The 26852-nt window shown below is 47.2% G+C and overlaps 1 protein-coding gene and 7 non-coding genes across 9 annotated transcripts; 3 read left to right on the top strand and 5 right to left on the bottom strand.

The window, feature by feature from the left end:
* Positions 1-100: 100 nt before the first annotated feature.
* Positions 101-21254, top strand: MCM3AP (minichromosome maintenance complex component 3 associated protein). Of its 2 annotated transcripts, none has more exons than XM_058839741.1 (28): positions 101-959; positions 1043-1266; positions 1904-1982; positions 3260-3407; positions 4430-4626; positions 5595-5734; positions 6126-6323; positions 6534-6802; positions 6980-7142; positions 7698-7858; positions 8322-8566; positions 9449-9636; positions 10282-10382; positions 11205-11336; positions 11982-12095; positions 12248-12400; positions 12811-13008; positions 13302-13370; positions 14155-14289; positions 14700-14853; positions 15280-15538; positions 15870-15967; positions 16750-17140; positions 17262-17519; positions 17993-18122; positions 18741-18929; positions 19575-19725; positions 19844-21254. In XM_058839741.1, the coding sequence occupies exons 1-28, from the start codon at positions 116-118 to the stop codon at positions 20000-20002; spliced, it is 5547 nt and encodes a 1848-aa protein (XP_058695724.1). In that variant the 5' UTR covers positions 101-115; the 3' UTR covers positions 20003-21254. The 2 variants fall into 2 exon arrangements, with proteins under 2 accessions (XP_058695724.1, XP_058695723.1); XM_058839740.1 differs by having other exon boundaries at positions 9446-9636.
* A 188-nt stretch (positions 21255-21442) lies between these two features.
* Positions 21443-21524, bottom strand: TRNAS-GCU (transfer RNA serine (anticodon GCU)). Its single transcript has one exon. It is a non-coding gene; the product is annotated as a tRNA-Ser (tRNA).
* A 220-nt stretch (positions 21525-21744) lies between these two features.
* TRNAM-CAU (transfer RNA methionine (anticodon CAU)) lies at positions 21745-21817 on the bottom strand. Its single transcript has one exon. It is a non-coding gene; the product is annotated as a tRNA-Met (tRNA).
* Positions 21818-21946: 129 nt separating this feature from the next.
* TRNAS-GCU (transfer RNA serine (anticodon GCU)) lies at positions 21947-22028 on the top strand. Its single transcript has one exon. It is a non-coding gene; the product is annotated as a tRNA-Ser (tRNA).
* Positions 22029-23928: 1900 nt separating this feature from the next.
* Positions 23929-24000, bottom strand: TRNAP-AGG (transfer RNA proline (anticodon AGG)). Its single transcript has one exon. It is a non-coding gene; the product is annotated as a tRNA-Pro (tRNA).
* A 1738-nt stretch (positions 24001-25738) lies between these two features.
* Positions 25739-25810, top strand: TRNAP-AGG (transfer RNA proline (anticodon AGG)). Its single transcript has one exon. It is a non-coding gene; the product is annotated as a tRNA-Pro (tRNA).
* Positions 25811-26099: 289 nt separating this feature from the next.
* On the bottom strand, positions 26100-26171 carry TRNAA-UGC (transfer RNA alanine (anticodon UGC)). The gene has a single exon. It is a non-coding gene; the product is annotated as a tRNA-Ala (tRNA).
* A 254-nt stretch (positions 26172-26425) lies between these two features.
* On the bottom strand, positions 26426-26497 carry TRNAP-CGG (transfer RNA proline (anticodon CGG)). Its single transcript has one exon. It is a non-coding gene; the product is annotated as a tRNA-Pro (tRNA).
* Between the last annotated feature and the right edge of the window lie 355 nt (positions 26498-26852).

Here is a 26852-nt window from a genome sequence, read left to right as displayed (position 1 = left end):
GCCCATTGAGAACGCGCTATGACCACGCCCACAACGCCGCTCCCACCCGTCTCACTGCCCCCTACTGTCCTGCTGCCGCCGTGGCCCCGCCCACCTTTGCAGTGGACTCCGCCCCATGGCGAGGGCCTCCCCCCACCGCGCATGCGGGGCCCGCTTTGCCCGGTGGTCTGAGGCCGCCGCCGTAGCGATGTCGGCGCGGGGCCCGTTCCGCGGCCCGCCCTCCTTCCCGCCGCCGCTGCGCTTCGGGCAGCCCGCCGTGTTCGGCCAGGGCGGCGGCCCTGCCGGGCTCCCCTTTGCGCCCGCCGCCACCTTCGCGCCGCCCTACGCGTTGGGTCAGGCGCCGGCTCCTGCGGGGAACGCGGGATTCAGCTTCAGGCCGCCCACCAGCCTGAGCGGCTTCCCGATCTCCAGCGAAGCATCGGGCGGCGGCGGTGCTTTCGCGGCACCCGAGTTCCGCTTCAAGGCGCCTGAGAGCGCCGCCGCCTTCAAGCCGCCGTCAGGCGGTGAGGCGGAGAAGGGCCCGGCTGCCGCCGCCTCCGCCTTTGCTTTCTCGTCGCCCTTCGGCTTCGCGTCTGATACGGGCCCCGAGGCGGCGGGGCAGCGGGAGCCTTTCTCGTTCTCGCGTCCCGCCGCCGCTTTGGGGCGGCTGGAGGAGAGAGGCTTGAGGGTGCTGCCGGAGGATCCGGGGGAGCCGCCGTCCAAGGGGCTGAAGCGGAAAGAGGAGCGGGAGCGCTCGCCAAGGCGGGCGGCGGCGGCGGGCGGGCGAGCGGCGGCACCGCCGGAGAAGCGGGCGGTGATGCTGAGCCGGTCCCGCGGTGGGATCCTGTTCGGTCGCACGCTGGAGGATCTGCTGCGCAGCCAGGCCCGCGAGCAGCGGGAGCGCGGGGACGGCCCCGAGGCCGAGCGAGGATCCGCCGAGGAGCCGCCGCAGGCCGAGGCCCGGGAGCCCTCTCGAGAAGGTGGGCGGGGGTCTGGTGGGGAAACCGGGCCGCCTGGGAGTCTCCCCGCTTGCTGACTGCTGTCGTGTTCTTTCTCGTCACAGATGCGGCCCCCGCCGCCCCTGCTCGCCGGAGCCGCGGCAGCGAGAGCACGGAGGGGCTGGGAGGCCTGCCAGCCTCCGAGCTGACGGCTGTCCAGTGCAAGAACATCCCTGACTACCTCAACGACAGGAGTGTGCTTGAAAAACACTTTGGCCAGTTCGTAAAAGTTCGTCGTATCATGACCAGGCGTAATAAAAAAATGGCGGTTCTCCACTTCTTTGATCATGTGAGTATCAGAAGTGGCATAACTCTTGGGAGAGTTCATCCTGGAGAAGTCTCCAGGGATGCCTTAGAGCCCCTTCCAGTGTCTAAAGGGGGCTTACAATAAAGAGGGAAAACAACTTTTTACAGGGATAGACTGGGAGAGGACAAGGGGAAGCAGTGTAAACTAAAAGAGGGTTTAGATGTTAAGAAATTATTTGGAGGTGGTGAGGCCCTGGCACAGGTTGCCCAGGAAAGCTGTGGCTGCCCCATCCCTGGAAGTGTCTGAGGCCAGGCTGGCTGGGGCTTGGGGCAGCGTAGTCTATTGGAAGGTGTCCCTGCTCAAGGCAGGGGGGTGTAGCTGATTGGTCTTTCAGGTCCCTTCCAACCCATACCAGTCTCTGATTCTATGAAAAAAGACACAAATCTGGGTGCTCGGGGTGGGTCCAGCACTGATGAAACCTGGTCTCTTGTTTGTAGAAAAGCATCATTTTTTTGTGGAGACCAGTTCTGCTGATTGTGTGTAGGTCTTAAGTGAGGTTAAAACACAGCAAACAAAATTTTTTGGTAATAGGTAAATGTTTCTGTGGCAAAAACTGCACTGTGTGTTTCAGTGTTGTGATACCAATAGGTTTCCATGCTGTGCTTTTGTTTTATTTCAGGCCTCTGCAGTTCTTGCCAGGAAAAAAGCGAAAGAGTTGCACAAAGATATAGTTACATTTTGGCAAAAGAAGAAAACAAGTAAGTCTGTGTTTCCAGACTACTGGATGATGTATAAATAGCGTGCCAGCTGCTCTTTTTTTCCCTAATATTCTGAGGATACCTAAATTATCTCCCGGTATGAGATACCATGGTTGAATCCTTAATGCAGTCACACAACAGCAATATGGTGATGTTTAGCTTTGTGCTTCTGTCCAGAGGTAGGATGTTCTTTGCGGGTGTAAGAAAACCCAGTCTGAAATGCCTGGCTGTCTGCCTCAGGTAATGGATTGGCATGTGGACTTCCAGCTTTCAGGAAAAGGTTCTGAGAACCAACCCAAGGAAAGTGTCTTGAGAATCTCTGCAGTGTCTGCTGAGGTTGCTGCTCTGTGCATTGATAGTTAGACACTGTTTGAACCAAAAAAGAGAACAACCTTCAGAGTTCAGAAGTGGGAAACCTGGATTTCAGACCCTACTTGGGATTAGGGCAGGAGGACATTGTTCCAGGGGAATACTTACAATGTCAAGTGCTTCCCTTTTTTTAACTCCATGAGTGCAGTGTGTGTGCCTGTGAGATCCTAGCCTGGGAGTGCACTTCAGCTGCCAGCAGATGGATGGTTCAGCTCAGTTTTGACCAGCCACAGCCTTGCCTTCCAGAAAACAAACAGCTGCCAAGTTGTCTCCCTGAGAATTAAGATCTTGAAGCAGCAGCTCTAGGGCTATTTCTTTGCCATAACACCATTTTACTGTGGTGTTATGTCTGTGGCAGCATGTGTGGCAGCATTCTGAAATAAGTATTCTGGGAGGGTTTAAGAAATCCAGCTTGTAGAAAAATTGTCTCTGGAAGAAGAAATTCTCCCTTCCTGCAAGGGATAACTCATGTCAACCTGAGCCTAAACTTGGGTATATGAAATAATATACCCAAGTTTATTATTCAGTATAGCTTTCAGTAGGAGCACTTGGAATTGTGATTTACGCACATGAAATGGGTTCCATATCCCATAGGGAGTTATGACTTGTTGATTATATCGCAAACATCCTGAGAGAGCTGTGATTCAGTTGAGGATCACACTTCATTTACTGATAATTACAGTTACTGCTAAGTGATACTGTCTTGGAAAATACTTACTCTTTATAGAGCAATGACCTTGATAGCAATTGGTGGAAACTTGATGTAGCTCCTAGCGCAAGTTGTTTTGGAAGTTTTGCATACATGTACAAAACTGGGAGTCTTAATTTTCATCACCACCTCCATGGGGTTAAGAGTTGTTGCTTAAACTGCTTGGCAAGTACCTGCTTTCATATTTGTGTCATTTCAGGTCCAGCAAAAAGAGAATTTTCATCCAAGGAGAAGAAAGCAGGTGAAGATGAAGGAAGGCAAAGCAGTGAAGAGCAAAGCTATCAGCATTCCCCTCTTAGAAAACCTTTAGTAAGATCTTCTGCTAGCAGTGTCATGCCTGGGAGAAGGTATGTCTTCTCCTCTGGGAATCCACCTGGCAGGAAAAGGGGAGCTTGGAGAAAAATGGTGATCACTGTGTGTGAAATAGTTGCTTTCTCTTCAGGGAGGCTGCTTCCCTTCTTTTCTGGTGTAGAATGCTTCTGAATTAGAAGCACTCAGCTCTCACGCTTTGTCAGAAGGATACCTTTAACGGCTTATTAGGGTCTTTTACTTTGGTCTCTGGATTTTGTTCATAAAAGTACCTGTGGTATGAGGCATGAGGGAAGTGAACACACAGTGCAGAGCCCAACTAGGACTGAGCAGTGATGACACTGTGGTCATGATTCAATGAGCTTCTCACACAGGCAGTTTCCTTAGGAGGCAATTAGAGTTCTGTGGAATGAGTCTCCTTTTTGGAATAGTTTGGATCATTTTCTCACTTCAAGTGAACAGTCTTCCTGGTTTGTGGCAGTCACAGAAGTGGCAAGGTTGTAATCTTTGTCACACCTCAATGCTGTATGTTGTCTGACAAAAGTAATTTAATATGTGTAATCATATAACTATAAAATTAGTAATATGTTCTGAAGGAATCACTATCCCTTGTTTTAAAAAGCATGTTTGTAGTTGGCCCTGTAAAATCTTTAAATAATCTCTGTTGCTATAGAAAGCACATCGGGTTTGTCTCCACACCAGCAAGCCAGTTCCTGGCTTAAAATACAAGCTCCTGTGCTATGGTGATGCAAAATGCTACAAGATCCATCCATTTCTGTCCCCTCTATGATACTTTCAGTAATACCTTTTCTGTTAGGACTTTGTCCACAGTGCCAGAACTCTTGGCAGCATTGTCAGGGCAGTGCTGAGGATTTAACCAGGTTTAACCAAATTAACTCCTGGTGTTGGTGTTAGCTCGACACATCCATACAATTTCACACTTCCCCGTGAACAAAATACTCGGCTGAACAGATATTGTCATCCTAAAGAGCAGTGAACTGATTAATACCAGGGCATGCACTAATGTATTATTATTGATAAAAAAGTCTTCTCCTTTTAGTTCTCCAGCAAAGAAGCCTGGCCTTCGAAAGGTGCTGCAGTTTGAAGCAGAGCTGTTTGACTCCAGTACTGAAGGGCAGAGCTCAGAGGGCTTGGGAGCTTCACCATCATCTCTCAGTAACCTGGTGGGATTGGTGGCTGAGACATCTGAAGAGAGATACAGGCTCTTGGACCAGAGGGACAAAATCATGCGACAAGGTAATTATCATAAGTTAATGAGTGTGACATCCGCTTCTCTGCTGGGAAGAAGAAAGTGTTTGGGTTTTATGGCAAAGCTATTGTGATATTATGGAAATGGCTTAAAAGAGAGTTTAATGTGCAACAGCTTATAACATACTCTCTTAGTTTATTATTTTCTGGTTTTTTTTTCCCTTGGGAAACACAGATCTATTTTACTTACTTCACATGCAATGTCTTGGGAAGGGCAGAATGTCCATCTTCTATGAAGGAGGGCACATAGGGAGATTTGCATCTCTACAGACTCTTTTAAAGAAAGTTACCCAAAGCCTTAACTGCATTTTGTAGAACCACAGAGTTGTTTGAATTCGAAGGGGCCCTAAAGTTCATCCAGTCCTACCCCCTTGGCATGGGCAGGGACACCTTCCACTATCTCAGATTGCTTCAAGCCCCATCCAGTCTGGCCTTGAACACTTCCAGGGGTGGGGCTACAACAGCTTCTCTGAGCAACTTGTGGCAATGTCTCTAGTATTTCTCCAAATTCAAGCTATTACACAGCTGAGAATTATTTCAAGAAATGTCCTTTTGTTTCACAGTGGTGGTTGTAATGCCTTCCATGCTGTTCTTGCAGTTTCAAAACTGATCCTATTTCTAATTGAAGATCTTACTTTTATTGTTGACAAACTTCTTCTCTATGCAGAATTTTGAAATTATTGTCCCTGAGGACACAAAACATTGGGTATCTTTTAAAAGCTTCAGTCTTTTCAGCAAAACTTGTAATTGTGCAATACTTGGACAGACCTCAGAGTGGGGAGAACCCCATCCATGTGCATTTCTGACTATATGACTGTATCTAATACAGCCTTGCATGCTCAGAGCTGTTTTGACAGATCGGGTAATAGCTTATTGTGAAGAAAAATCCCAAAGCCCAAGAGTTTGTTTGGTGTTTGTTCAATTATTTCTGTTTGGTTTGGGTTTTTTTTTTTCAGCTCGAATAAAAAGGACGGATCTTGGCAAAGCAAAAGCTGTTGTTGGCACTTGCCCAGATATGTGTCCTGAAAAGGAACGTTACATGAGAGAGACAAGAAACCAGCTCAGCATCTTTGAATTGCTCCTAGGAACAGACAAGGTATGAGATTCCCAGGATATCAGTATGCCTGATGCTCATTGGAGCTGTTAGTATTGTTTAGCTGATTACAGGGGTAATTCAGGTGCAAAAATTCTGTAGGCTGTTTATTTATTATCTTTCACTTCCCCATTGGAAAATAAGATTTGCTTTTTCACTCTGTCATGTCTTTTATTAAGTTATTTAGAACTATAATTCTAAAGCCATAATTATGTATTATATGTAATTATCTATAGCTGTGCGTTGTCTTAAAGGTTATGAGTTTGAGACTAAGTGTTTGACTTCAATAGTCTTCTCCTTACTGAAGTTAAAGGATGGAAAGATGAAATCCTCTTTACTGCTGGGAAGTTGTACCTACTTCTTGGGTTTTGATTCTTTTCCTCACCTCTTGCAGGTGGATCATGCAGCAGCAATCAAGGAATATAGCAGGTCTTCAGCAGATCAGGAGGAACCTTTGCCCCATGAGCTGAGACCCTCTGAGGTGCTGAGCATGACCATGGACTATTTAGTGACAAATATTATGGATCAAGGAGAAGGAAACTACCGAGAATGGTATGACTTTGTCTGGAACAGAACTCGTGGAATAAGAAAGGTGAGCACTGTGGATGGAGATATTTGGTGATAAAAAGCTAAAGATCCTATCATGATTTAAAAAAAGAAAGCAAAAAGAAAGTTGTTGAAACATTTTGAATTGCAGTGACTCAAACCACAGTGAAATAGGTTTTCCTGAGGTGGTGCCAGGTGACTGTGTTCTTCAACTAGTTTAAAAATACATGTAATGCATTATTTTTCATTCTGTTAGGATATAACCCAGCAACACCTCTGCAACCCACTGATGGTGTCTCTGATTGAGAAGTGCACTCGCTTTCATATCCACTGTGCTCACCACTTGTGTGAAGAGCCCATGTCCTCCTTTGATGCCAAAATCAACAATGAGAACTTGACTAAATGCCTGCAGAGCTTGAAGGAGATGTATCAGGACTTGGCTAACAAGGGGATTTACTGCAAGAGTGAAGCAGAGTTCCGAGGTTATAATGTCTTGCTGAATCTCAACAAGGGTGATATTCTCAGGTGAGAACAAGACGTCACTTGCTTTATCTCTTTACCTCTGGGAAGAATTGAGTTTAGGATTAAATCCAGACATATTGTAATGCTCATGATTTTAATTCCATGCTGTTACAGGTTGCTGTTGAGTTGTGATTGTTAATATTGAAGCAAAAGTTTTGTCCCTGTGTTTTGTCTCCGCAGAGAAGTTCAGCAGTTTCATCCAGAGGTTAGAAACTCGCCTGAAGTTAGATTTGCAGTTCAAGCTTTTGCTGCATTAAACAGCAACAATTTTGTGAGGTTTTTTAAGCTTGTGCAAGCAGCTTCCTATCTGAATGCCTGCCTCTTACACTGTTATTTCAACCAGGTGAGAAAAAAACAGATGGGTGTTTTTTAAGGTATTATTGAGTAAGACAGTCTGAGATTTTGGGGGGAAATCAGCAGAAAACCTAGTAGCTATTGAGCCCTAAAATAATATTGTTACTGCTTCTTTAGAAGTGTTAAAATTTATCAGGACCTTTCTGCTGTGATATGAAAGGCAAATACTGAAATGCTCTTTTTTTTCTTGTAATTGTGTACAAATAAATATTACCCTGAAACATAATTGAGAGGCAGAGATGCAGGCCTGAGAGTCTTGCAAAGTAAATATGAGTCTGCACTTTCAGAAGACTTTCAAAGTGTTTTTTTCTGCACAAGGATCACAGAGGGATATGCTCAAAACAAATACTATGAGAGAGGAACAGAAACTCGAAAGCAAGCGCATAGAATTTAAAAAGAAAGTTGCAACTCTAAATAATGGTTTGTGTGGAAACTTGATGACAAAGTATTGGTGTATTTAAACATGATTCTCATGTTTATTGTATGCTTTATAGTTAATTTTGTGTTCTTTCCTAGTAGTTGCATGCTTTTTCTTTTCCTCCAGATTCGTAAGGATGGTCTGAAATCCCTCAATATTGCCTACACTGTGAGCACCCAGAGAAGTACAGCATTCCCCTTGGACCACCTGGTCCGCATGCTGCTGTTCAAAGACTGTGAGGAGGCAACTGATTTTATAAGTTACTATGGCCTGAGTGTATCAGATGGGTAAGTGTGAGGAAAATGATGCCTGGGGGGGGCTAGCCAAACAAAGAGCTAATACGGGGGAGCTGCTCCTGAAGGTTGGAAACAGAGAAAGAAAGGGCTGAGAACAGGGGATGGGTCTCCACAGAAAATAAGGACACAGTTCTGCTTCATGGGAAACTAGCATTATAGTGATGCCTGTAAGGTGGGATGAAGCTGAACCGTGCAAACCAGCAGTTAGAGGATGTTGGAGGACAGCAAATCACAGATAAGTGTTTGCCATGAAAATCCATGCGTTATAAGGTATGTTCATCCAAACTTGGAATGTTGAGAGACTGGGAAAGAAAAAAAAATCCTCGAGGATGCCAGTCAGTCATCTATTCCTCTCAACATTCTGTTTCGAAACAATAAGTTTCAGAATTGAAAGCCTGTAGGTAATTGGAGCTTTGAGGACGTACGCCTGGTTGTTACTTTTGTTTTTCCCCAGGGGTTATGTAGAGCTGAATCGCTCGGCTTTCCTGGAGCCAGATGGATTACCCAAACCACGGAAATCTCTGTTTGTCAGCCAGAAGCTCGCTGTCTCTGTTGGGGAGGTTGTGAATGGGGGACCCTTGCCCCCAGTGCCCCACCATGTGCCTGTTTCCAGCTTCAACGGGCAGAACAAGTACATTGGTGGAAGCACCTCCATGGATCAGGCCGGCAGTAGCCAAAAACCCAGTGTGGAAGCAGCAGGTGAGGGCAAACCTACGTTTTAGGTACTGCTTAGAATAGACTGTTGAGGCAGCTCTGTGAGCAGTCTTACTGTACACAGCAGAAACTCTGTGGCTCAGAAGTTGAAACTGCATGGAAATTTAGATGTAATGAAGGGATTACAATTTAAATCATAAGAGAATCACAGAATGGTTTGAGGTGGAAGGGAGCCTGAAGCTTCTGAAGTTCCAACACCCCTAACATGGCAGAGGCTCCTTCCACTAGACCAAGTTGCTGATGTGTATTTATGGATGTATAAAAGCTGAGAACAGCCTGATACCTATAAAAGCCAAGAATAACGAAAAACTAATTTATTATTTTTTATTAATCAATAAATATTTGTCAATACTTATTGATAATAAAATGTATTTCCCAATTCAGGAAATCCTCGGTTGAGCCAAATTTTGCCAACATTAGTGAAATAACAAATGTTTGACTGCTTCAGAAAACCAACTTCCCTTTGCAGTTTGCATTTTTTTTATTTGCAGCTGTTTCTTGCCACTGTGTGTATAAACATGTCAGGTTTCAGGTTAGCTGAATGTGTGCTTTTCTGTCCTTGCTGGAAGTACAAGATAGTGTGTATAGGTGCCAGATGTGCCTGACTTAAATCAGTTGCTGTGTTAGAAATACATGTGCTTGGTACTGGGGGTAATGTGCAATTAAATGTTTAAATGTTTTGTATAAAACATTCATAAATGTAAATTAGTTTTGATGATACATTTTTAAGGCAATAAGCTGCTGTTACGGATTTATTTTATGACCTGCTGAGTTTTATCAGACAAGCCAGCTTTCTGAAGATAAAATTAGCTTCTGTTTGTGACTGATCTGGTTTCCTTAATTTTTCTCCTCTTCCCTCCCAAGAAGGAAGAGTGGAAAGCAGAGGTGTGGATTTAGAAGCTACAGCAGTGAGAGTCCAGCCCCCGCCTCATCTTCTGCCCTCGCTGTTGCCTCGTCAGCTGGTGCCAATCCTGCCCTCTGCACAGCCCATCTCCCAGCCTGCTGCACAGCCTGAGCCTTCCCCTTCAAAGCCTCAGCCTAGCTACTCCGACATGGTAAGGACTCTAAACCCTTCAGGAAATATTTGTGAAAGACCTGTGAAATAGAACAAAAGATAGCCAAGTTACTAGGGTATTGTATTTTTCTGGAACATGCATGTATGTCAGATGAGACATGACAAAGCTTCTTCCTGTGGGTACATGACCATTAATGCTAGGTCTTGAATACATACCCTGTCTACCTCTGCTGTTTTTCTCCCTCCCACGCAAGTTTTTGCATGCTGATGCTGAACTAGTCTCAGTGTCTCATTGCTTTGCACAGTGCAGTTGCCATATTCTACCTAGATAATGGCAAATTTCAGTGAAGTGTAGGCCTGATAATTTGGAATTAAGTCAGCTAGAATGGAAGTCTAAAGTAAGAAAATAGGAGTCTCTTCTCAGTTATGGTTTCCTGAATTGATTTGCCCATATTTAGTGCAAAAATCTGCTTTTGTTTCTGGGCTGTTACTAACTTTTTACATAGTTTAATTGTTTGAAGTTTGCAGGCTGTTGTGTTTGATTAAGTTGGCTGAGTTTGTAAAAAGAAATACAGATGCTGCTGTGAATTAGTCAGTTATGCAAGGCCTTAAGGAGGCCTTACTCCCAGTTTACTCCCGAGAAGGACTGCACTTTGGTTTAGCTGCTTCCTCTGCTGTGTTGCAGGACATTGCTGAAGTGGTGGACGGGCTGGTGCATGATGTCCTCAAAGGAGAGTGCAAAGAAGTTGGCAGAGTAGGAGCAGCTTACGTGGCTGCTGCCATCTGGTAAAGAGCATTTCTTGCAAGTTCTCCTGGAGTCTGTCACCACAGCTGCCCCTTGCCATAGCAGCACCATGTGTAAAGATGGTAAAACTAAGCACTGCCAGGTCTGTGATGGAGACCATGTTACTGATGCAGTGGAAGGGAAAGCAGACGTTTCTTGAGATGTCTGTCACATCCCAGCTCTAGCCTAGAGGAAGGCTGTGACCCAAACCTCTGGAAGCTTTGCCTGGCAAGAAACCTCTGTCATGGAAGGGAAGGTGCCCAAAGGGGGACAAGAGGAACAAGTCCCGATCTGGCTGCTTCTCTGCTTCAGACAAATTTCTTCTCCAGGGCAGTCAGTAGAGTCATAGATGTGGGATGTGACCCAAACATTTGTTATTCCACCACTGTTTAATAATTGCTGAATGGGGGGACAGCTGACCCAGATTGACTAAAGTCCATTCCATTGATGTCATGGTTAGCAATAAAACTGGTTTAGAGGAAGACGTTGGAGATTTGTGGCTTTCAGGGTGGACATGTCTGGGTATTGCTCTTCCCATGGGAAGTGACGACTGGCTGCATTTACTTTGCTTGATGGGGGACTGGGGGTTTTGTTACAGTGTATTTATTTGAATCAATCAGTTTTCCTGTTTATTCCTGCTTTTTTCCCTGTCCCAGTGTGGGGAAGGGAGTGAGCCAGTATCAATGTGGTGCTTGGCTAATTAATGGTTGGAGTCAGCCCACCACAAGAGGGCAAGGTGTGAAAAAAACCTGAGAAAATCATAGACCTGGGGCTTTGAATGAAAACATTCTGGCTTTGAGAAGAGATTTGCTGTTTCTGTACAGTGCCTCAGAGGCCACCATGGAGGAAGTCGTGACTGAGGTGGTGGGGGAGATTCTCAGAGAAATGGCTGGAAACATACTCAGTGTGGAAAGGCAGCGTGTCCAAGAGGAACAGCGCAGAGTGGAGGAGGAGAGGTGAGACATGGCTTTGGCTGTGGAGCAGGGTGGGTTGGGCACACCCCAGACTATGTAAGGACAGCTGATGCCAGCCTGAGTCTTTGTGCCTCTGCTCAAGCCCCGTGTCTTTCTGCCACAGTGGCAGAACAAGTGTCACCTTGAACTCTCCTGGGATTGTGCAGGCAGGGTTCGCCTCTGCATTCTTGGGTGATCTGCTGGTTAGTATTTTGGTTGCATCAGAGCCATGGTAAAAATCGTGGGTGGGAATTTTAGGAACTTCAATTTACTCAGAGCTTCCAGAGAGGGACATGTATCTGCTGTATGCAGGAGCTTTTCCTTGTGTGTGAGCTACTTGTTTGTAGCTTATTGGGGTAAGAATAAATAGAATCCTGGAATGGTTTGGTTTGGAAAGGACCATAAAGATCATCTAGTTCCCAGCCAATGGCAGGGATGCCACTCACTAGATCAGGTTGCTTAAGGAGCTCTGTGTTTTTGAAGGAAACTTGGCTTCACGCTAAGCTGATTATTTAGAAACCAGATAGTGAGAAATAGTTTTAGGCCAATTAAGCTGTTTGGCACTGTGTGTAGTGCTTCTCTAACTAAGCACCAGGTTTGCCAGTGTAAATTTTTTCACTAGTGTAAATATTTTCTCTGTTCTTCCAGGCAAAAGCAGGAAAGAGAAGAGTTAATAAAGCAGTTGAGCCAGTTGCTGGGTACGGAATTAATGGAAGAAGTAATAAAGGAGGGTGTTAAAGAATCTTCAACCAGTGAGTTAAGGTATGTACAACGTGCTGCATGCTGTAGTTTGCTTTCCCAAGGGTTTCCTAAATGTCATGGACTTTTCTTGGACTTTGTATCTCAGCCCATTGAATTGGCATTTGCTGGAGGTCTTCACCTGAGCAGTCTTGGTTTGTTTTATTTGGAACCAGATGTGCCTTAGAAAGAGACCGGCAAGCCCGGATTGCCCGATGTTCAGAAGAAGTGTGTGGCCACTTCATGAAGCTCTTTCTGGAGGATGAGATTTTCCAGATTGCCAAGGAAACCCTTCAGGAGCTCCAGTGTTTCTGCAAATACTTACAACGGTGAGTTACCACCCTGGGGCACGACTGCTTCTCTTGGGAGCATTGGCATGGAGCAGTTAATAGAGATGGAACTACTGCTGTCTGGTTGTGTTCTTTTTGAGACAGTTTTTTCTGTTTTATGTCCATGATAAGGGTTGACCTTACAGTCTTAGTACCAGCCTTTGCTAATTCACTGTACATGGGGAGGGGATCATACCTTGCTGTAGTCAGGTAATGAGCTTGGTAAGAGATTCCAGCTTCATTCCATCTAGAAAATAGTTTATCCTTGTATTCTTTCTGCAATCACTGGTTTTCTTGCACATATGCTCAGTGTGTCATGGTTGTTGTAGTGTTCATTATACAAATATCTGGTGACAGAGGTTTGCAGAGGAGTTCATGAATGTGAGCTATTTATCTGTTGTCTTCCAAAGGTGGAGGGAAGCAGTGGCAGCTCGGGCAAAGTTGAAACGTCAGATGAGGGCATTTCCAGCTGCTCCCTGTGGCTTGGATTCCAAACATCAACTGAAAGCACTGTCCCCCAGTGCTGAGTGGCCTATAGCCATGGAGAACTTGTGCAAGAGATTTGTACACCTGGGGAATGGAGGAAAGCTGGGCATCTCTTGCACAAGGTAAGGATACTTCCAGTGACATTGGTTGGTAGTCTGGTTGATTTTTGGAAGATAAGTTACCAAAATTCTTCCATTATGAATGTTAGTGGGTTTGCAGAACTTTCAATTCTTAAATATCTTCCAAAAGACTTTCTCCACAAATGCCATGACCAAGACTGAAAATCCAAATAAATTGTTCTGCTAACTGCAACATTCTGAGGCCTCTGTAATATTTCCCAGGCCTCAGTTCTTAGATTTGTTTAAAGTACCTGTTTTATACCAAAAAAATACAGCCAACAATATTTTGTTTCCAGATTGAACTTGCTGAGGAACAAGACAGTGCATGAAATTAAAGTTCAGCACTTCTACCAACAATTGGTAAGGTAGGCTGGGGTTTGGTTCTTGTTTTCTTTAGAAGCAAACTGCAGCAGACATGTCAGAGATACCAGAAATGACCAAAAGGTATGGCTAACCACGTCTGAATGTCCACTTGCAGCACTGCTTCTGGGATTATTTTGGAAAAAGGGGAACAGGAAGGTCATAGAACCATAGGACGGTTTGGATTGGAAAGTGCCATAAAGATTATTTTTTCTTGTCCGTCCCCTTGCCATGAGCAGGGATGCTTTCCACTAAACTAATGAAGGTGTTGGGCCAGATAATCCTCCTGGGTGTAATTTTAAGGATCTTTTTTAATTTTAAGGAAATTAATTTTAATTTTAATTTATTAAATTTAATCTTTAATATTAAGGAAATTTTAAGGATGAGTGGGGTGTGACCTTGTACCTGTATGGGATGCGGCCTGGGATAGGCTATGGGGGGAGAGAAGTAAATGAGCTATCAGTGACCTGGATTGTAGTTGGAAAATATTTATTGAAATGTTTGAAGTGCAGCTGGAGGTCTGGCTTCCCATGGGTCCTCATGCAGTCCAGTGGCCTGGGTGTGTGTTGGGTCACTGTGGAAGTGAAGCAGTATACATGTGCTCCTGAAATCCCCAGGCTCATGTGTCAGGTTTAGCAGCTGCAGTTCCTGAAGGATGAGCAACAGATCTAATGAATTAACTGGTCACTACTTACAGTATTGTAACTTGTTCAGTGCAAGACAGACATTCCTCAGGTGGGAAAGAGCCTGGGGTGGATCTTTTCACCAGTTACTTTCTCTCTTTTTAAGTGATTTAGCTTGGACTCCCCTGGATCTCGTCTCATTAATCACAGAACATATTCCAGTTCAACAAGAACAGGTTTTTTGGAAGGCGCTCTTGGTTTTGCCCAATGATAATGAATATTGTAAGGATGATCCCAATAGGTATGTTGAAGAGTTGGTTGTTGGGTCCCTTTCTCAAACAGGGCAGACTTCTTTTAATATAGGTAGAAGATTAGTAATTCACAGTCCTTGATGTAATTTGGCTTGTACCATGTCAAATTTCCACCTTGTTTTTTTTTCTCTCCAGAGCACTCTAAACAATATAGCTGTAATTTATCACAGTGATCTGTATTTTTTTAACATTGTTTAATTCCCTTTGTTCATACTGAAAACAAAACTTTTATAGATAATCATTTCATTAAAATTTAGAGCTATTTTTTAGGACTGTTTATCATAACCTGAATATATAGGATTATGGTAGATGGTGGTGTCTTAAGAGGTGCTGATACTAAAACCCTAAAATACCAGTTTTGACAACAAAACCCCCCAAAGCTCTCTTTTTTGTTTGCTAGGATACTGATGGATTGGTTGAAAGCCAAGTTTATGGGACACAAGAGCTGTGAGAAAAATGCTTCACATACAGAAGGCAAAATTCAAACACTGACATTATTTAGTTCTCCTGGCATGCAGGGGAACAGAAGCATTAAAGTCAGTGTGTGTATAAAGGTAGGTGAGAACAACTTCATGGTATCTAAGAGGCATGGCTCTAAGCAGGGTGGGCTCTTTTCCAGTGGATATTGTGTCCTGTCAGATGGAGGGGGATGATACTGGGCAGGATGGGGTTGTTGAAAAGGTCTGAAAACAGATGGATTTTTTTTTTCCTTTGATTTCAATCAGCTGAGAAATACCTGCAGTAATAGAACCTGAATCATCAGCTCCTGGTCCCAGAGTGGGTGCTGAAGGCACTTCTGTGCTCAGCTCATCTATCAGACACATCCATGTTGGCCTGACAACAGCTTGTTGTCTTAGGTTGTGTAGAGCTTCTGGAAAAGGACGTCAAAGCTGAATGGCAGTGATGATAAACTGCAGATTTTGGTGTGGAAATAGCTTTGTTTAGCTACATTACTGTTGTCATCTTTGTTGCCTGTCTAGGTGGCACATGGTGCGCTCTCTGACTCAGAGCTTGATATGGCTGAGACACAAAAGGACTTGCTTGGGACCAGTGGCTTTGTTCTTCTCTTACCCCCCCGAGTTAGGAGTGATGATATTGCAGAAGATGATGTTTACTGGCTTTCAGCTTTGCTGCAGTTGAAACAGCTGCTTCAGGCCAAACCTTTCCGCCCCATAGTTCCCTTGGTGGTTCTAGTCCCAGGTCAGGAAGAGGAGGCCATGGAGAAAGAAGTAGAAGATGGTATGTAATGGTTTTTGTGTCTTGAAACAAGGAATGTTTAGGGCTGCCCCTAGTAGAAGTGTTGTGGCTAGTGCAGCCACTTAGTTACAGCATCCAGTAAAGGGAGAGGCTGTGAAGTACAGCATGTCCCAGAGCTTTCCTAAAAATCTTGAGGCCTTAAGAGCTCACCAGTTTTGGCTTCCAGTTTTCTTTCACACAGAGTATTTGATCCTGAGAATCTGTGGGTAGAGATGGAGGAGAGCAGCAATGCAGTGAATGTTAATGCAGAGCATGTGGTCCAAGGGTATGTGTTCTTTCTCTGTGTACATGATGAGTTTTCTTATTTTTTAAGGTTTGATGCTACAGGACTTGATTTCAGCACAGCTTATTTCAGACTACACCATTGTAGAGCTCCCAGGCTCTGTCAATGACTTAGAAGGCACCAGAAGGGTAAGAACAGCAAGATACAGGAATTTTTTTCCATTATCTGTGACTGTTCTATTTTCACTGACCAGAGATCAGTGGCATTTGCTACCAGGGGGGAAAAAAAAAAAATCAGTGTAATACTGAAAATTGCACTGAGACCAAAATTCATGGATTACCTAAACCCACTCTTGTCTGCCCTGCCTGTGTTGCTGCCCAAAAGAGGAGTGTTGGTGGTGGGTAAACCTTTTTATTCTTAAGCTCTTAGTCCTAAAATGCTGAAGACCCTTTGTAGCAGTTCTGGCTGCTGTGAGATTGTCTTGGTAGATGGGACTGAGATACGTCTACCTCTCATGGTCTGTCCACGAATGCTATCATACAGATCCCTCCCTGACAAGCCCAGAGTGATGCTTCCTCACAAACTCTCACAGCTTAGGTCTGCACTTCAAGGACTGCCATGATGAGATATGATACAGTCACCCTGGACTAATTTCTGTGAATCAGTCCAATTTTTCCTGGATAAGTTTTCAGCAACTCCAGCATCCTTCAGCAGGGAATTCCACATTCCATACCTGTACGTCGTGTGAACAGCCTCTTCTTCGTATGTTCCTGAGCCTGCTGCGTGGAAATTCAGTTTGTGGCCACCTAGCTGAAGAATTTTTGTTGCAAATATTAGTATGATGATACCTGATTTATCTGTCCTTTGCTGCATATTCTCTTAGAGAGTGTTATTCATACTTACAGTTGAATCCTTTGTGGCCTGATCATGGCAGAGCAGTTTCCAACCCTCCCTCTTTTGTGTGCTGTAGGTCTCTGCAGCTGTGGGCTGGCTGGTGTCCCAGTGTCCTGCCTCCCTTGAGCTCTGCAGCCAGACTCTTCAGGAGTACATTGAGGATGGGATCGATGGAGAATTTGGCAAGCGTTTCTACCATGACTGGAAGGAGAGGCGTTTAGCTGGGCTGCCATCCCAGGAACCTGGGGTCATCATAGAGCTCTACAACAGTGTGCTGCAGTTCCTGTCAGACGTGGCATCCTCAGAGCACCTTTGTGACTTGTCTTGGCCTGTCACAGAGTTTTCAGAAGCAGGGGGTAACAAGGCGTTGCCCCACCTGCAGTGGAACATGCCAGATCACCTGGCCTGGCTGAAGAAGGCTGTGCTGTCCTTCCAGATCCCATACCTAGATCTGCCTCCTTTAGGTGGTAGGTATTTCATACTCTAATATCTTCTTGGCAGCATATTGTTCTCCAAGATGTGCCTTTGTAGTGTTGGTTCTGTCATAAATTCTTGCAGTTTACTTTGGGTTTTTTTTTTGTTCCACAGCTCCTTGGCGTCCTGTTTGCCACATGATTTTTCAGTATGTCTCTGAGATTGCAAGTTCTTCCCACACTCAACCACTGATCCAGTCTCAGGTGGAGAATATGCTGAGCAAAACTTATCAAAACTGGAAAACCAGAACAACTGGGAACTCTGATGAAGACGGACCTTCTGTTGATGAGATCCCTTGGGATTGTATCTTGGCAGTCTGTGTTGATCATAAATTGAGAGACTGGAAACCACCCAAACTGCCTGTTTCTCCAGGTATTGTCTTCCTGCAGCATGAATGATGCCTCTTTTGTGATGGTATTTAATACATTGCCAGTGGTCCCTTTCCATATGGCAGCAAGTGATGTGTAGCAGGGAGGCACCTGTGGTCTTGCTGTGTTCTGCATGTGTACTTAGTATTGGTTATGGCTTGACTTGATCCTCTGACTACAAATGTGGCTCTGGTCAGAGTCTTTCAGCCCTGCTCTCTCAGTGGGAGAGGGTTTGCATTAAGCAAAGGCCAAGAGTTACTCTCAGAAGCTATGACAGCAGGGGAGGGCAGGCTGCCACAGTTAATTATCACTTCCATTGATTAATGAAGCTTGTCCCAGACTCTCATACCTGTTTGAAAGTGAACAATCATTCTTGCCTCAAATTGCCTTTTTAAAACTGAGGAAATTCTGAATTCAGAATTTCTTCTGGAGAGAACCTGTACAAATGATAAACGTTGGGCTTGCATTTATTCACAGAAGCTGTAAGTAAAGATGGTCAGATTCGTGTGTACTTCTTCAAGGGGCACTTAAAGAACTACACTGTGCCTTTCTCGTGGGATCAAGCCAGGCTGCGGACACAGGAGGAGATCCGGAAAGGCCATGAAAGGTAAGGTGACCTGCACAGTGCTGAAAATCAGGATTTGGCATCCTCCCAGAGACTGGTTGTGTACACATCTCCCTACAAGGCTGTGCTGAAACAGAGTAGTAAGTAGATTTTATTTGTACGGGGTTATTCAGCTCTAAGAGAAATGGATTGGTTGGGAAGTGCTGAAAGTGTAGAAATTAACTTCTGCCAAAAAACCCCTGCTGCTGAGGCTTTGGAGTTGTGCAAAGCATAGAGGGAAAACAATGTGAGTCTGAGAAAATGCTAGATAGGTTGAGGGGGAAGGATGCCTTAGAGCTGTGTGACATTAAAGTATTTGAGTAGTACACTTCGCTAGCCATGTTCAGAGGGAAGTCACTCTCTTCCCTCTTGGAAGCTTAGTTGCAGCTTTGCTGTTTGGTGGGTGATGTTTGGAGTGAATCCTATGCTCCTATCAGATTAGTTCCTCTCTAATCCCATGCACAGGTGGTGCTGTGTTGGACCCTGGCGCAAGGCCATTATTTCTCCAGATGATCACTTCTCACTCCCTGATATTTCCAAGCTTCGAGCTAATAGGGAAAATTAACACACTCATACCAATTCATGTGCTTTTGTTTGTTATTTGTTTCTTTCCCCTTTCAGATTAAAACTAAAATCTCCCAAGTCTTTTAAGATACCCTACAGCATGGTGCCGGGTCAGTATGGCTCTGACGTGAGCATGCTGCCAGCTCAGGAAGTGAGCATTCCCAGCACAGATGAATTTAGAGATACGTCCTTGGCCCAGGAGTGTCTGTTGGAACAGTTGCAACTGGAAAAAATAGAAAACAAGAGGTAAGTTCCCAGAGCAGGCATCTTTTCCTTGCAGCTTCAGCCCAGGGTTGTAAACAATTAGTAACTTGTATGGGATAGGAAGTTAAACTCTGCTAGAAAAGAGCCCAGGCCGTCTCAAGTTCAATCTGTTTTTATCAAGCACATCAGGGCAGTTCCTTACTAATTTCTTCTTGAGCCATGGGAACAGGACAGGATGGTAGAAATTCTTGAGTTCTCAGGAATGGTTGGAAATTCTGTGGTCAGTGATTCCACCAGCACTGAAGCATATTAATACAGTGTGTACACTGTTCTGTTTATCCCCCAGTGTCACAAATGTCTGTAAAGTCCTCTCTGGGATGTCAGTTCATAACAGTGCCGATCACAAAGATGAATAACTAAAGCTTTTGAGGTTGATCCAAGAGGTTTTTGTCTCTTCTGCCTTTGCATAAGTTGAGTCTCTTCAGTCTGTGAAGAGACAGACTCCTTTTTGTACCACTGTCCTCTGTGATGGATTTTGATAGCTGCTGTGGGGCACTTCAGACTGTTTTGAATATGGCTGTGGAGATTAGATGCTTCTGAACCAAAAAAAACCTCTTAGAGTAACACAGTGGTTACAGCGACAAAGCAGGCTGCTATCTGACTGGTGATCTTGCCCTTCCCATCCAGGTTTGAAGAGCAGCTGCACAGATATCTAGCTGAGGACATGGAGCCCCTTGGGGATCTTCTGGGTCTTCCTCTCTACCTCCCCCAGTCTCTGCTTTCCACCCCAGCTGCTGCCTGCCGCTTGGTGAAGGGTCCCATGACAGCTGCTCAAGAGGTAAGAGAAGGTGGTTCTCAGCTAAACTAAAGCTCTGAGGAGTGCAACAGCTGCAAAACTTGTAGTGGGAATTATCTTGTGAGAAAGTGTCAGTCTCATCTCATTTTCTTCTGCCCAGGCTGGGATTCAGGAGGGACACAAGGTTCTGGAGCTGGAGCAAAGCCCTGCACTGTCGGACAGACTCAAGCACCTGCAGCAGCTCCTCAGAGCCACCAAGGAGGCCGAGGCTGCCTCTGAGCTCCACCTCTCTGCTCTGGTGGACATGGTGGACATTTGAGCTGAGCTGAGACACAGACTCAGGAAAGAAATCTAGGTCTAGGTGATGGACCTGGGGCAGGTTCTAGAATAAGAAGGCATTCTTCTGGGATGAGGACATGGAGCAGCCTAGGCCCCTCTCACGTGGCTGCGTTGCACAGGAGACCAGCGTGTCGTGGATGGTCTGGGACTCCCTCCTCTTCTGCCCCACAGGCATGGAGATGAGTCAAATGCTTTTTCTTGGAAGGCCTTAAATGACAGTGGTGTTTTTATTTTCTCCCAGCTCTCATTGTGGGTAAACACAGCTTCACCAGGTTCAGCTGTAGGGTAGCATGGGCCCCTGGGAATATTGAAGCAATTGCCCTCGATAGACACAGTCCCTGAAATGTCTCAGTCTGTGCTTCCTTCATGTGGGAACTGCCTTGCAGCAGCACTGTGGTTTGAAGTTCCTGTTCTGTTTCCAGGAATGTCAAAACTGTCATTCTCAAGTTGGAGCAGCACTTGGCCATGATTTTTGTACTTACTGTTCTCAGTACAAATACAGAAGGATTTTTGTTGTTCTGGGCCCAAGTTCTATTTTATTCAATGCTTTCAGCATTAAAAATGGTTGAGATGCTTATTCCACAGTTTCCATGTCATGCTGGAAAACAGGATGCTTCCTTCAGTCTTCAGTAAACAGCTATGGAGAAACAACAGCCTGCATTCTCCAGCATTTAAAAATCTTTGGAATTTGAAGGCCCTAGGTTTTAGTTTAATTCCCAGTAAACAGTTTGAAGATGTACTTCATATCTGCAGTACCCCTATACAATTCATCTTTTTCTTAACAAAATCAAATTTTTCTCAAACAGAACCTTCTGTCTGGTGGAATATAAATGATTGCATTAAACTGATTATCTTGCCTGCCCAACAGAAGTTGAAATACTCAGTAGTCTGTCAATTGCCTTCCAAAAAAGTAGTTTTACAGTTTTTAAAAATAGCATTTCATTTGTAATATTTCCCTTAAACCCAAAAGAGCAAGAGTAGCTTAATGCTAAGTTGAAATAAATTTAAATTGGAAAGAGTGTGCTTTGAGGCTGTTGCTGCTCCATGTGCTTTTGTTGCACTGAATTTTATTGAATTTAACTTGTTCCATGTGAAGAAGCCTGTGCCCTGTTTTTGGTGTTCTCGGTTTACCAGGAATTCATCTGTCAAAACGCAACAGAGCTTTGGGAGTGTGTTTCATACTATTTGCTGTAAATTGTGTTTTGTACCTATTAAAAAATTTAATTGCTTCATTAATTGCCTCCTTCCTCTGTTAAAGTTCATGGTCTGAAATGCTCTTGAGGGGGAAGGGGGGGGGGGTGGCCGCTGTTACCCGGGGGGCTGCTGTTACCCGGGTACCAGTGTGGGGGGCTGGTCTCGCTCCCGGCCTCCCCCATACCATTTATCTATAGATGGAGTACCTAGGGCAGCAGCAAAAACTCGACGAAGGTGGGATTCGAACCCACGCGTGCAGAGCACAATGGATTAGCAGTCCATCGCCTTAACCACTCGGCCACCTCGTCCCGCCGCGGGCCGCCCGCATCTCAGCCCGGCCCGCGCCCGTGGCAACCACCCACTCAGCGCCTCCGCCCGCCCCGCGCCCGCGAGGGTCCGGACCCGTGGGGACCGCCCGCCGCAGGGGCCGGACCAAGACTTCGGTAGTGTCTGGGCCGGGCGCACTGTAGAGCCACCTCGCATGACCGCGGACAGGCAAAAAAAGACCCCCAAAAAACCCCAAAACGTTGCCCTCTCTGAGGCTTGAACTCAGGACCTTCAGATTATGAGACTGACGCGCTGCCTACTGCGCTAAGAGGGCGTCGGAGCGACTTCGCGCCAGGCCTCCAGCGGGCAGGCAGGCGACGGGACCTGGATGGGCCCTGGGACCGGGCGGGAAGGGCTGCGATGGCCGCGTCAGGCCGGCAGGGGGCGGTAGGCCCTGCGGAGGGACGAGGTGGCCGAGTGGTTAAGGCGATGGACTGCTAATCCATTGTGCTCTGCACACGTGGGTTCGAATCCCACCTTCGTCGAGTTTTTGCTGTTGCATGGGGGGAACCGGGGACCCTCGAGGTGGCCTCGGATTCTTGTGGCACACCGAACTCGGCGGGGGCCAGAGAGGAAATGGTGGCATTTACATCCTCCCGATGAAACAGAGAAATTAAGAATTAAGCATAAAGAAATGCCTGACCAGAAGAGAGACGAACCTGACAAGAGCAAGAAAGGAGCGAGACTGCAAGATAAGATAAAGAGCTAGAATATACAAACAAGATGCAATGACAAAGGCACCACAAAATAAGGGGATTCTTTGGACCCCTAAGCCGGAAAGAACGGTATCAAAGTCCAAAAGGTGATCAAAGGACTAGAAAGAGCATGTGCAAGAAAACAAAGTGAAAGTTCAGCCAAAGAGAAAATTGCTGACCTCATCCCAAAGACCCCCCAGAGCACCACCGAACTGACCAAAAACGAGCAGTGCGCAGCCGCAAAGGGGCGTGGAGCTAATTTTAATATGAAGCAAGGACAAGAAGGGGTTAGGAAATGAATATGTATTAGGTGTATTGTGCAACCCTAGTTTGTAAAGGATAAAAAGAGAAAGCCAAAGCTCAAAAGTGTGCATGCTTTTCGGAAGAGATATCCCCCATACACCTCAGCACTGAATAAATTCATACCTACTCTTATAACTACTCTGCGAGTGAAAGAGTTCTTTTTCTATCCGCATATCACCCAGGATCAAAAGTCACCCGTGCCCTGGAGATTTTGGGAAGGGGATGACAGGAGGAATTGACATAGTGTAGAGGAGCTGGAAGTCTCTTATCCAAGACCCATGGAAAAGGAAGCACTCAGAAATCCTTACAAGAGCGGTTACTGCCAAAAGTAGCTGTTGAGCAGTCAGTCAGGCAATAACCTTCCAAAACAGATAGTGCAATAGGGAAGTGCACTGGGACGAAGGAAGGGTGAAACCATGGATGGATACCCTGGATACTGTGGGGAGAGCGGGCAAGGAAGGTATCGGAGGGTTTTTCCTATAAGAGTTGTTGGTGATTATTCCAGTTTATTGTAACTGGAGAAAAAGCAGCAAAGAAGGTGAAAGGCAACATGCAGATCTCATCCTGCATGTGGTGGGAGCCCAGAGGGGCAGAGAAAGGTGCCCTGGCCCCACACCACCCTGATCCCCCTTGGTACTGCGATGCTGGGTGTGGTTCTGGGTGATTTACCTGGAGAGGGATCCAAACAGCTCCCTTCTCCCCACTCAGAGGAGATTAGCCCTCTCCTGAGCCTCATCCAGGCCATTGGACAGATCTGGGCACCCTGGGAAGGTACCTGAGATGCTGACAGATCGCTCCAGCATGGTGACTTGCAGGTGCCATGGGGCAGAGAAAGGAGCAGGTCCTGGTGGGAGTGATGCCTTGGTCATTACTACATCCAGCGAAGGACCCTGGGAACCCTGAAATAAACTTTCAGAAAAAAGAAATAAGAGTACCCAAGCTGCTCTGAGTCAGCGTCATCATTGAGAGAGGCAAACAGGGGCAGTGGCGAACCCCCAGCAGTGCCCCCAACTTGGGCCAGGCAGGGAAAACACTGTCCCAGACCCAGGCAGCATCGGAAGTCCAATCTCCTGTTTACTAGACAGGTACTTTGACCAGCTGAGGCAGAGCCCCCACCTGCCCCACTGCCAGGGGTGCCCCATGGCCACAGACATAGCCCTTCCCAGCCCATCCCCATCCTGCTGCCGACTCAAAAACAGAGCCACTCTGTAAGACCAGTGGGTTGGGACTCCAGGGACAGGGCACAGCCCCGTGTGACGCTCTGTCTGTCACGTTAAGCTCAAAGCCCCAGCACTGCCGTGTCCCTGAGGGGTAAAAGACGGTGGCCGGCTCCCGTTGGGCTCTGCACCGGCCACACCGGAGTAGGGTGGTGATACGAAAAAGAGAAGGGCTCGTCCGGGAGTTGAACCCGGGACCTCTCGCACCCTAAGCGAGAATCATACCCCTAGACCAACGAGCCGGCGTGCACTGCCCCTCCCGCGCCCCGCCCTCGCCCGGCCCGCCAAAACGCTGCGCCGACGCTGCTGCCCGGGGACCCCTGCCCGGGGACGCTCCCTGCGCACGGCCTGCGCCCGCAGCCCCGCCGGGACACCGCGGCATCAGCGCTGCAAACATGGCCCGGACATCCCGGACATCCGCACCCCCGGACATTGCCCCGCACCCCGCTCCTCTGCCCGCCGCGACGCGGCGCTGCCCGCACGGCTCTTCCCCCTCCGCCCTCAGCACCGCGCCTGTGATGGCCGAGGGGTGAAGGTGCTGGACTCCAAATCCAGTAGGGGTTCGAATCCTGCTCACTGGTTTTACCGAATGCCTAAGTACCCCCGCTGGGGTTCCCGGGAGGAGTTGAATACGGGAGCGTCATGAACAGCCAGAGCAGCCCACTCCTACCCTCTCTTCTCCCTTGGGAGCTCCTCAATGCCCCAAGCAGGGACTATGATAATCCTGGGAATCCCCAGATTTTTCATTCCGGATGCTGAGTGAATTCCTCTTCATAGCCCTGTCCCACATCCCTGGGGAGGCAGTGCATCCCACCTCGTTATTCTGGGTGTGCGATTCTCGTTTTAGAGTGCAAGCGGTCCTGGATTCAACTCTTGGATAAATCTGCCTATTTTGCACCCACTACCCTCCTCCTTCTGAACTCCTCCCCCCAGCACTGATGCTCACCCCAAAAGACATCCTGAGCCCCTTGGGGAAGTGAAGAAAAGGCCTCCTATGAACTGCCTCTAGGGAGGTAGGGATAAAGACATAAAATTTTTACATAGCCTTGGGATGAAATGACACAGCACCAGGCCTTGCCTGGGAAGCTCTGGCAGTCCCTCAACCAGCAGGAAGGGGGTTGAGAAGGCAAAAGGACATGAGAATACTGGGGGTTGGTCTGCACTACATCTGTTTCCTCCAGCAGCATCTTGCCACCAGTCCTTTGGAGTCCATCCTTCGTGCAGGGATGTACCCAGCCAGCAAGGGTCACCCCCAGTGCTGGACATGGTGGGTGGCCAAAAGGAAGGGCTCATCTGGGAGCTGAACCTCAGGACTACTTGCACCCAGAGCAAGAATCATACCACTAGACCAATAAGCCAGGGTGCACCAGCTCTGCCCCCCACTGCATCTCCCAGACCCTTTGGGGGGCTCAAGGGTAGCTGGGGTTCTGTGTGGCCTCATCCACTCTGGGAGTGGGGAAGTGCTTCTTGCTGTGGCCACGAGGTTCCAGATCCAGCATGTCTCAATCCCAGCCCCTCTTCATAAATGCCCTTCACCAGCTATTTGCAGCAGTTGGAATGGCCAGTGGTTTTTGTGCCACCTTTCTCCATGGGGCATTCTGCAAAGGCAATCCCCTGCGAGCTATGTTTGACGTCACTGGCAGCAAATGGCCGTGTCTGTGTGCCAGGGGCTGTCCGTGCATGGGGTGTCTTTGCTGTCCGTGCATGGGGTGCAGCGGTGCCGGGGCTGTGGTAAGGGGGGATTGCAGTGAGCAGTGTGGGAAGTGTGAGTTGGTGCCATGTGTGAGGTGTGGAAGGGCTGTAAAGGGGTGTACGGGTGCATGTGCAGGCAGGGCCCCGTGTGGCAGCGTGTACATGGATCAGCATTTTGCTGGGCAGCAGAGAAGCGTCTGGGGTGTCTCGGGCCAGAGGGCAGACACAGGGCAAATGCCACACCCCGGCTCGTTGGAGAGGGCAGACACAGGGCAAATGCCACACCCCGGCTCGTTGGTCTAGGGGTATGATTCTCGCTTAGGGTGCGAGAGGTCCCGGGTTCAACTCCCGGACGAGCCCTCTTTTTGGGCATCCAGCGCCTCCCTGCCACCTGGCTGCTCCCCCCAGTACCAGTGGTCACCCCAAGAGACACCGTCAGCCCCACAGGGAAGGAACACTGGGTATCTCCACACCCTGCAGCACCTGGGTAGGGAGGGAAATCTCTGCGGGCATTTCCTCGCTGACTGCTTTGGTGTGCCAGGAGGCAATCCCACATCCACAGGCAGCCCCCAAGATTTTCTGGGGGGGTCTGGAGGGTGTCTGGCTGCCCCGCATGCATCAGAGAGGGGTGTGGAGAGGCAAAAGGACATGGAGATGCTGGGGGTTGATCCCAGGGCCTCTTGCATGCAAAGCAAGCGCTCTCCCGCTGAGCTACATCCCCCTGTACAAGAGTGAGGGGCGTTTGCCTAGTCTTCTTGCCCCACTCGGCCCCACTCTGCCCCCACGGCTCGAAACCCGACTGTCACAGGCTGCACTCCACCCTCCCCGCTGCTGCTTCCGAGGCCCTCCTCCTGGTTTAGGGACGTGCTAGCCCAAAACACCCTGCCCCATCGCTGCTTTACAGACACTGCTTCCCTCCTCTCCACCCCTGCCCTGACCCCACCACATCCAAAGGCACGTGGGTGCCCAAAAGAAGGGCTCGTCCGGGATTTGAACCCGGGACCTCTCGCACCCGAAGCGAGAATCATACCCCTAGACCAACGAGCCAGGTACTAGAAGACAGCAGAACACCCTTTTTTCACTTCGAGTATTCACAGACCTGCCTGGGGTGAGATGGGACCTGTGGTAGTTCTGTCTGTCTCTGATGGATGAACACCATTGAGAGCACTGACTGTAGGGATGTCACCTTGGCATATGTAGCAGGAATGGAGGAAACAACTCAAACAACACTCCATTTCCTGAACTATTAGTGTTAAATGAAGAAAAAGGGGTCATGCTGCCTTTGGTGTTGAATACAGCTGAAACCAGCCTGACTCATCAATCCCAAATTTAAACATCCTGATAGTGAGATGAAGATATAGTAGATCTGGTAAAATACCAGGTCTAGGTATAAAGATAAAGG

This window comes from Poecile atricapillus, chromosome 5 (assembly GCF_030490865.1).
Source record: "Poecile atricapillus isolate bPoeAtr1 chromosome 5, bPoeAtr1.hap1, whole genome shotgun sequence".
Taxonomy (NCBI): domain Eukaryota; kingdom Metazoa; phylum Chordata; class Aves; order Passeriformes; family Paridae; genus Poecile; species Poecile atricapillus.
This window is presented reverse-complemented; position numbering and strand designations above follow the sequence as displayed.

Excerpts from the sequence above, each read along its gene's own strand:
- MCM3AP (XM_058839740.1), top strand. The coding sequence starts at position 116 with ATGGCGAGGGCCTCCCCCCACCGCGCATGCGGGGCCCGCTTTGCCCGG. Across the intron at positions 8,567-9,445 it reads ACCCAGTGTGGAAGCAGCAG|AAGGAAGAGTGGAAAGCAGA; the intron begins GTGAGGGCAAAC and ends TTCCCTCCCAAG. Across the intron at positions 18,123-18,740 it reads ATCCGGAAAGGCCATGAAAG|ATTAAAACTAAAATCTCCCA; the intron begins GTAAGGTGACCT and ends TTCCCCTTTCAG.